The sequence below is a fragment of the Hyla sarda genome, chromosome 6 (genome assembly GCF_029499605.1).
Source record: "Hyla sarda isolate aHylSar1 chromosome 6, aHylSar1.hap1, whole genome shotgun sequence".
Taxonomy (NCBI): domain Eukaryota; kingdom Metazoa; phylum Chordata; class Amphibia; order Anura; family Hylidae; genus Hyla; species Hyla sarda.
In genome coordinates this window covers 111,586,673-111,595,943 of record NC_079194.1, presented here as the reverse complement: position 1 = coordinate 111,595,943, position 9,271 = coordinate 111,586,673, and the positions used below count along the sequence as shown (strand labels likewise).

General features: G+C 45.8%; 1 protein-coding gene across 1 annotated transcript in view; it reads left to right on the top strand.

Moving 5' to 3' along the window:
• The first annotated feature begins 478 nt into the window (after positions 1 to 478).
• LHFPL4 (LHFPL tetraspan subfamily member 4) overlaps positions 479 to 9,271 on the top strand; it is a 140,510-nt gene continuing 131,717 nt past the window's right edge. Inside the window, exon 1 of the mRNA XM_056524683.1 lies at positions 479 to 1,581. Coding sequence (XP_056380658.1) covers positions 1,176 to 1,581 — 406 coding nt within the window. The 5' untranslated portion in view covers positions 479 to 1,175. The remainder of the gene's footprint in view (positions 1,582 to 9,271) is intronic.

Sequence of the window (9,271 nt, the reverse complement as noted above, 5' to 3'; positions counted from 1 at the left end):
CTGTATCTACTGCAACATGTGTATCTACTGCAACAGTGCGCCCTCCAACAATACGCCCACCCTCCTTAGCACTATGGCTGGCTGCTGCCTGGCCACACTGTCTACCAGAACTGGGGGGACTGGGGATGAGGCGCACAGGAGCACGGACACACCGCGCAGTGCACTGGATACCAGATGCTGCCTGCACCTCAGCTGTAACACCCGGCAAGGGGGGTGGGGTGCGGGGGGCTCCCAGCTCGGCAAGCACCCGAGCTATGAGGCCCTGATCCCCACGAGCCCTCTCCCGGAGAAGCACAACTAACTCCTCAGCCATTTACTCACAGACAGGGACTGCTGCAGAGCTTTCCCTTCAGACAGCTGCTACTAGTGTGAGGAAGGGGGAGGGAGGCTTCTCCTGTCCTAGCTAACGGCCCACCTCCTCTCTAACCCAGCCCACCTATCAGTTAACCCCTTAGCTCCCTGCAGCAGGAGGAGGTAATCATGCTGTAAAGCAGATGAAAAAGGGGGGTATAAAATGCAGGGTCTGTGCTGCATTCCTCATTAAGGGGCACCAAGTCTGTGACATCAGCTTGTGTCACCCAAACGCGATGCTATCTGCTTGAGTTGCACTATTACAATCTGATTGGGAAACAGATGAGATCAGAGCTTTTAAAGCCCACGGCTGCCTGGGAAATGGTCCCTTTCTTCTGCCTAAATCTGCATTATAGCAGGGGCGTGCACGTAATCGGGGGCGCGCAGCAGGCAGCAGAAGGAGCCACAGCAAAGATGGAGTCCCAGCAGCTGCAGGGAGGGATGAAGTCAGCCAAGTCTCTGCCGTTTAATTGACACTGCTATTTTCTCCCCACAGATGGCATTGGTCTGTGGCATCACTCTGCTTCTCTCCATGTCTGCCACCCAGGGTATATCTCATCTGGCTTGAGAGGCAAATGTTGCTCCCAGGGACTGTGCTATGTCTGAATAGCTGGAAGAACATCGGGGCACCTAGCTGCACATCTTCTCCCGGGGTCTAGCCCCCTTGGCATCCTGCTCATCCTCTCCAGCAAACTGCATGCAGGCGGTAAGGTTGCATGGGCAATCTCCATAGCCACTCATCATAGGGTTGTGCCAGGAGGGTTCCTAAAAAAAATAAAATAATAATTTAAGTGGGGTATTGTGTTGAGAGATCGCCTGCCAAGATGCTCCCTTCCCAAGAAGCCTCTAAGCTCTACCATGACAATTACATGAGGAACTCCAGAGCCATAGGCGTCCTATGGGCCATCTTTACCATCTGCTTTGCCATCATCAACGTGGTGGTCTTCATCCAACCCTACTGGATAGGGGACAGTGTCAATACACCCAAGCCTGGCTACTTTGGGCTTTTCCACTACTGTGTAGGCAATGGGGCAGGCAACAGAGAGTTCACCTGCCGGGGATCCTTCACAGATTTCAGCACCATTCCTTCAGGAGCCTTCAAGGCGGCTGCTTTTTTCGTGCTGCTGTCCATGGTGCTGATCCTGGGCTGCATCACCTGCTTTGCCCTCTTCTTCTTCTGCAACACGGCCACTGTGTACAAGATCTGCGCCTGGATGCAGCTGTTTGCAGGTAAGGGGAGCAAGCTGCCAGGATGCACCAGGTGGGAGATCATCCTTGGACCATTGGCTATATATATATATATATATATATATATATATATATATATATATATGTGGTTATTGCCTTGCTAATGAATGATGGAATGGGCATTGCTATGTTGGCCCGAATTGCTGGTTAAGTGTTTGGATAGAAGATAAGATTGGTAGTCTACTTAATAATTCCTCTTTGGTGGTGGTCTCCAAACTGCGGACCTCCAGCTGTTGGAAAACTACAACTCCCACAGTTTGGAGACTACTGCTCTCTTGTTTCATAAAGAAAACCTCCGTCCTGAATCTAAACCCAATACAGATCTTTTTCTATATTCATTATACTTTATGAGAAGCAGTTAAGCTTTTCAAGCAGTCAACAGCTGTCCGGGCATGCTGGGAGTTGTAGTTTTGCAACAGCTGGAGGTCCACAGTTTGGAGACCACTGCTTTAGTGTTTCATAGGAAAACCTCAGTCCTGAATCAAAACCCAGTACCGGACTTTTGCTTTATTCATTATACCTAGTGAGAAGCAGTCAAGCTTTTCAAGCAGTCAACGGCTGTCCGGGCATGCTGGGAGTTGTAGTTTTGCAACAGCTGGAGGTCCACAGTTTGGAGACCACTGCTTTAGTGTTTTATAGGAAAACCTCAGTCCTGAATCTAAACCCAATACTGGGCTTTTGTTTTATTCATTATACCTTTTGAGAAGCAGTCAAGCTTTTAAAGCAGTTAACAGCTGTCCGGGCATGATGGGAGTTGTAGTTTTGCAACAGCTGGAGGTCCGCAGTTAAGAGACCACTGCTCTCTTGTTTCATAGGGAAACCTTTTTCTATATTCATTATACCTTTTGAGAAGTAAGTCAAGCTTTTCAAGCAGTCAACGTCTGTCGGGGTATGCTGGGAGTTGTAGTTTTGCAACATCTAGAGGTCCACAATTTGAAGACCACTGCTTTAGTGTTTCATAGGAAAACCTAAGTCCTCAATCTAAACCCAATACAGATCTTTTTCTATATTTATTATACCTTTTGGGAAGCAGTCAAGCTTTTCAAGCAGTCAACAGCTGTCCGGGCATGCTGGGAGTTGTAGTTTTGCAACAGCTGGAGGGCCACAGTTTGGAGACCACTGCTTTAGTGTTTCATAGGAAAACCCCAGTCCTGAATCTAAACCCAATACTGGGCTTTTGTTTTATTCATTATACCTTTTGAGAAGCAGACAAGCTTTAAAAGCAGTTAACAGCTGTCCGGCATGCTGAGAGTTGTAGTTTTCCAACAGCTGGAGGTCCACAGTTTGGAGACCACTGCTTTAGTGTTTCATAGGAAAACCTCAGTCCTGAATCTAAATCCAATACTGATCTTTTTCTATATTCATTGAACCTTTTGAGAAGCAGTCAAGCTTTTCAAGCACTCAATGGTTGTCCGGGCATGCTGGGAGTTGTAGTTTTCCTACAGCTAGAGGTCCACAGTTTGGAGACCACTGCTTTAGTGTTTCATAGGAAAACCTCAGTCCTGAATCTAAACCCAATACTGATCTTTTTCTATATTCATTGTACCCTTAGAGAAGCAGTCAAGCTGTCTATGGTTCTCCTGACTGCTGTTCCTGATCTTAAACACAATATGCAACTGCAGATACAAGGATCAGTCTCAGGATCCCTATGGGGATTCAAGGGAAGGTTGTTCTTCTGTGTTTCCCAAACTTTTAATGCTTCATGATAAACATATTATGGAAATGGAGAACTTGCACTTGTAATAATCAACAGGAGTCAAGTTTCTACTGGAATGACTTCACACAAGGTCAACCCATGTATGATTTTAGGGCTTAAAGTTCACTTGACAGCGGAGAACCCCCTGACAATCTAGCCAGCTCTTCATGTAAACTCTAGCGTTTAAGCCTTTAATACTGCACCATATACTACTTCTGTGGTGGGAACAATATACAGCAGAGGTCTCCAACCTGTGGACGTCCAGATGTTGCAAAACTACAACTCCCAGCATGCCCGGACAGCCAACGGCTGTCCGGGCATGCTGGGAGTTGTAGTTTTGCAACATCTGGAGGTCCGCAGGTTGAAGACTACTGATATACAGTAGAGATGAGCGAACTTACAGTAAATCCGATTCATCACGAACTTCTCGGCTCGGCAGTTGATGCCTTATCCTGCGTAAATTAGTTCAGCCTTCAGGTGCTCCGGTGGGCTGGAAAAGTTGGATACATTCCTAGGAAAGAGTCTCCTAGGACTGTATCCACCTTTTCCAGCCCACCGGAGCACCGGAAAGCTGAACTAATTTATGCAGGAAAAGTCATCAACTGCCGAGCAGAGAAGTTCGTGACGAATCGAATTTACTGTAAGTTCGCTCATCTCTAATATACAGTATAAGACGCTGTCACAGTGGCTTCTTATAAGGTCGCTGTCCGTGGTCCTGAACCATCTATTTTTCATTCTTTTCTTCTGCAGCAATGCCATTGTATATGAATGATATACCTGGATGCATCTGTTCCCATGTTATAGTGAGCAGGCATAGGACTTATGTTGTCATCGGAGGGTTAACAAACTACAACCTCTGGCAGCGAAGCGGTCACATAATCTTTTTTGGCCACTTTTACAAATACTATTTATTGATTGTAAGAAGTGCATGCCTCTAGCCAGCCCTATAACATCGCTCCAGAGATAAGTCTACAAAGAGTCATTTGGCTTGAGGTGGAATGGCAGCATACATTGCGGGTGATTGATGGTTTTCATTATAGGAGGTTCGGTATAGAGACAAGGTGCAAAGTTCTAGTAAAGCCCATTCTTGGGTCTGGAAACAGTCATTATTCATACATGTATTTATATATTGGTATAGTAATATCCATAGGACAAAGTTCATGGTATATAGTGTAGGTTAATGACAGAACTATACCAACCCCAGTAATGACATCTTACTGTTTCATTTTCACATGTAAATTGATTTAATGTTTTTAAATGGTACCTCTCATCAAAAAAACTTTTGATATATTATAGATTAATGTATGCAGAATAACTTTACAATTGCATGTTATTAAAAAAAATATGCTTCTTTCTATTTAATTTTCCACTTTGAAGAAATGACCACTAGGGGTCTCCCTACCAGTCCTGGCAGCAAGCATATCAGACTCATGCTGAAGTCCTAAACACTACGAGCTGCCAGTCTGCTTTGTTCACAAAGGAGAACACTCAGAGCTGCCAGCCTGCTTTGTTCACAGTCTGTTTGGCTGTGAACAAAGCAGGCTGGCAGCTCTGAGTGTATAGGACTCCAGCATGAGTCAGAAATGCTTGCTGACAGGACTGATTGGGAAAAATACAATAGAAAGAAGCATATTTTTCATTAACATGCTATTGGAAAGTTATTCAACATTGATTAATCTAAAATATATCAAAAGTTTATTTGATGAGAGGTACCCTTTAATACCTTTTTAAAGATTCATTCATAATTCTTTCCCCATATTTTTACAATGTTTTTAATAGGGATGCACCGAAATTTCGGCCGCCAAAATTATCAGACAAAAATGCCCCTTTTGGTATTTTCGGCTGATGCATTTCCGTAGCAAAAATGTTGGGGGGCGTGGCCTAAATGACACAGGGCGTGCCAGTATGCCCTGGGTGCCAGGGACTTAGCGCACCGGAACGCGCCTGTATGCCCTGAGTCCCGCCGTGCCTATGACGCGAGTGCAGGAGCTGCGCTCGCATCATAGCCCGTGGGTCCCGGCTGCTTTCAGCAGCCAGGGACCCACCGGTAATGGTTGGGCATCAGCGCTGATGTCTGCCATTAACCCCTCAGATGTTGTGATCAATAATGGTTCCGGTGGTTGATCTGATCATCCGCGGCACGGCCGCGGGGATCAGATCAGTTAAAATGGCAGCTGGAGGTCCCCTCACCTGCCTCCTGCTGCCATCATGTGGTCATGTGATCGCACCATGCAGTCAGCTAATCTGGAGTGAAGCTTCGTGTGGTGTTGGGTCGCTGGGCTGCAGCAGGGGCGCAGGGTCCTTGTAGTGTCCGAACTATAAACCGACCCATGTGTCTGTCCGTGTCTCCTCAGTCAGGGCTGGAGGATGAGCAGCTTCAAGTCCAAGTCCGGGGGCGCCGGTGACATTGAGGGCCCTGGTGACAGATGAGCAGGGCCGCCTCTTTGGCTCCTGTGCACATTATGAAGCTGATAGCTGCGGCACTGTAGATTTGCGCAGGGATGCGGCTCTGGGAGGTGACTACACAGGAGTGCTGCCCAATAGACTGCTATGGAGCCTGTCCTTCAGTCATGTAGAAGTCTTACCAAAGACTGGAGAAGAAGAGCATGCACAAGGCTCCTATGGTGGTGGAGGTGCTGTTGCACAATGGACACAGTGGCCCCAAGGCTCTACCGGGGGCCATGGTGGTTAAAACTAAACTGAAGAGACTGTTTGTGGCCCCTGGAGTTCAGAGGGTCAAACTGAGGTAGGGGGCAGTCAGGGACAGCTTGTTCTTACCCCCAGGAAATAGCCCTGCAGCCAGGTGAACTGTAGGGAGTGATAGGTCTAATAGATCAGTGTTTCGCAACCAGGGTGCCTCCAGCTGTTGCAAAACTACAACTGCCGGTTTTGCAACAGCAAAACTGGGAGTTGTAGTTTTGCAACAGCTGGAGGCACCCTGGTTTAGAAACACTGCACACAAAATCAGGGTCCAGTCTGATAGGCCATTCAGGAGTCTAGGAGAGCTGGTTAGTAGCCTTCAGCTGTCTAAGCATGCTGTGAGTTGTAGTCTTACCATTAAAAACTACAGATCATGGAGCAAAAAATAAGCCCTCATACATCCCCGTATACGGAAAAACAAAAAAGTTACTATATTTAAAAAATAAATAAAAATGGGTGGAGCAATGCATTTTTGGTTTCAGGTTTCGGGTTTCTGCCAAGCACAGCCTAAATTTTCGGTTTTGGCCAAGAATTTCCCTTTTGGTGCATCCCTACTTTTTAATAATTACCAAAAACAGTCATTTGAGTTTTTCAACAGGATTTTGCCTTAAAATCGGAAAGTCATAGGGTTTCCCAGCAATGCAGATAAACCAAAAACACTTCATTTCAACGGAAAGCCCCGGTTTTCTCCATCTCTCTCGCAGACGCTCGTCTACCTGAGCAGGACCTGTAGCTTTGTTCACACTATACTTCATGAATAGAATTCCAGACCTACAGTGAAGACTGATAGTTCACATTCAGGGCAGAAAACTTATCGGTCATAAGGAAAGTTAAAGGGGTATTCCGGGATTTATTTTTATTTGACTATGCTACAGGGGCTGTAAAGTTAGTGTAGTTCATAATATAGTGTCTGTACCTGTGTGTGACGGTTTTCTCACAATTCTTCTGTGATTTTCACCCCAAGATTTATTTTTAACAGCATACAAAATGACTGTTGTCTCAGATTTTTCCCAGCTTGCAATGCGACCGAGACCTGACTCACTAGTCATTTGATGACAGGGAGTCTGCCTGATTCATTGGGTGGAGCGATCGTTTGGTGGGAGAGAGATCAATCTGCAACTAATGCAACAGCTGTAGGCACCCTGCTTGAAAACCACAGGTCTTTTGTTTCAATGGGTGGGGTGGCTGATGTGTGAGAGGGAGGAAAATGGAATTGTGGGATTTGTAGTAAAAAAAACAAAACATAAATCAAACAGGAAATACAAGTTCACCAAAAGCTAGCCACAGTGTTATGGTAATTTCATGACATAGCCATTTAGCCCCAAGACAAGCGCAGATCCTTCCTAAGCATGTCCATTACTGTCTGCCAGATATGTACTAAAATCACCTTATGGTGGAGAACCCCTTTAATGACAACCTTTATAGGTACTGCAATGTTAGGTCATGCCAGATATTGTTATCGTAGAGCAGCGTTTCCCAACCAGGGTGCCTCCAGCTGTTGCAAAACTACAACTCCCAGCATGCCCAGACAGCCGAAGGCTGTCTGGGTATGCTGGGAGTTGTAGTTTTGCAACAGGTTCGGCTGTCTAGGCATGCTGGGAGTTTTAGTTCTGCAACAGCTGGAGGCACCATGGTTGGGAAACACTGTTTTAGAGAGATGCATAGTTCCGAAAGTTCCTATGGGCCGTACTCCAATATATAGATGCATCTGCTGCTATAACAAGCAACTGGATATTGCATCAGACATTTGTTACTATGATCTACAGAGCTGCTGTTTACAAGGATGCATTAGAAATCAGGTAGAGTGGATACTCCTAATCTATACAGCATCAATCATTCTTTGCTCCATATGCCTTAATGACCCATTTAGAGCTTATATAAGTACATGCATTTTTAATGTAGAATTAAAGAAGCGAACATCTTTACTGCATATGATGAGGTTATAAATCTATGTGCTTTGCATTAGTTCAAAGCGCTGAATACATTTTGCCATAATTTTATGAGCAATCATGACTTAGTAATAAGTAATATCTAAAGTAATGTGGCAATATGGACTCCACATACAGCAGTGAAGAATAGTGGCCACTCATGGTTCAATTGCTGATACTGGATTCAGAATCTGACACCGATTCATGTGCCTGTACTAGGACCTGAGCCACTTCTACCTCTGCCCCTGCCATTGGGCATGGATCCTGCTGATTGTGCTGCCCGTAGATGGGTACTGTCACTGGGTTAACCCCAACAAAATGCTGATTTGTTCTCCCACCAAAGTCCATTGGTTTCAGTGAATACTAGAGAGAACTGTGCGAGACGCTGCTCTGGCTAATATACCAGGATTCTTTCTCTACCAGTTTAAAGGGGTACTCCACTGGAAAACATTAGTGAACAGATTTGTAAATTGCTATCACTATTTAAAAATCTTAACTCTTTCAGTACTTCTCAGCTGCTGTATGCTCCATAGGAAGTTCTTTTCTTTTTGAATTTCCTTTCTGTCTGACCACAGTGCTCTCTGCTGACATCTCTGTCCGTGTCAGGAACTGTCCAGAGTAGGAGCAAATTCCCATAGCAAACCTTACCTGCTCTGGACAGTTCCTGACACAGACAGAGATGTCAACAGAGAGCACTGGGGTCAGACTGGAAAGAACTACTCTGTAGTATACAGTAGCTGATAAGTACTGGAAGGATTAAGATTTTTATATAGAAGCAATTAACAAATCTGTTTAACTTTCTGCCACCAGTCGATTTTTTTTCCACCAGAGTACATGTTTAAAGGGGTTGTGCGCTGCCCTGCAGTTCAGAGCTCCGCTCACAGCGTCCGAAAGTTCATTACTCCGAACGCTGTGTGCGGGCTTCCGTGTTCGCAGCCGCCGTGCGTTGTTCCGACCGTTGGGTGCCGGCTGTGGGGGTCGTGACATTATGTTCACGCCCCTCATGACATCACACCACGCCCCCTCAATGCAAGTCTATAGGAGGGGGCGTGATACCCCCTCCCATAGACTTGCATTGAGGGGGCATGGTGTGACATCACGAGGGGCTTGACCATGATGTCACGACCCCCGCAGCCCGCACCCAACGTTCGGAACAGAATGTTCTGAACGCTGGGGCGGTGGAGTATCCCTTTTAGCTGGAAACTGTGCTGCAACTAGTCAGTGTACATAAAAGGAGATTTAGGGTATATTCACACGTCCAGTTTCCTGCACATAGTTGATGGTGCAGAGTTTATGCTGCAAGTATCAATGTAAACTAAATGATTGCACACTGCTTGAAATCTTCAAC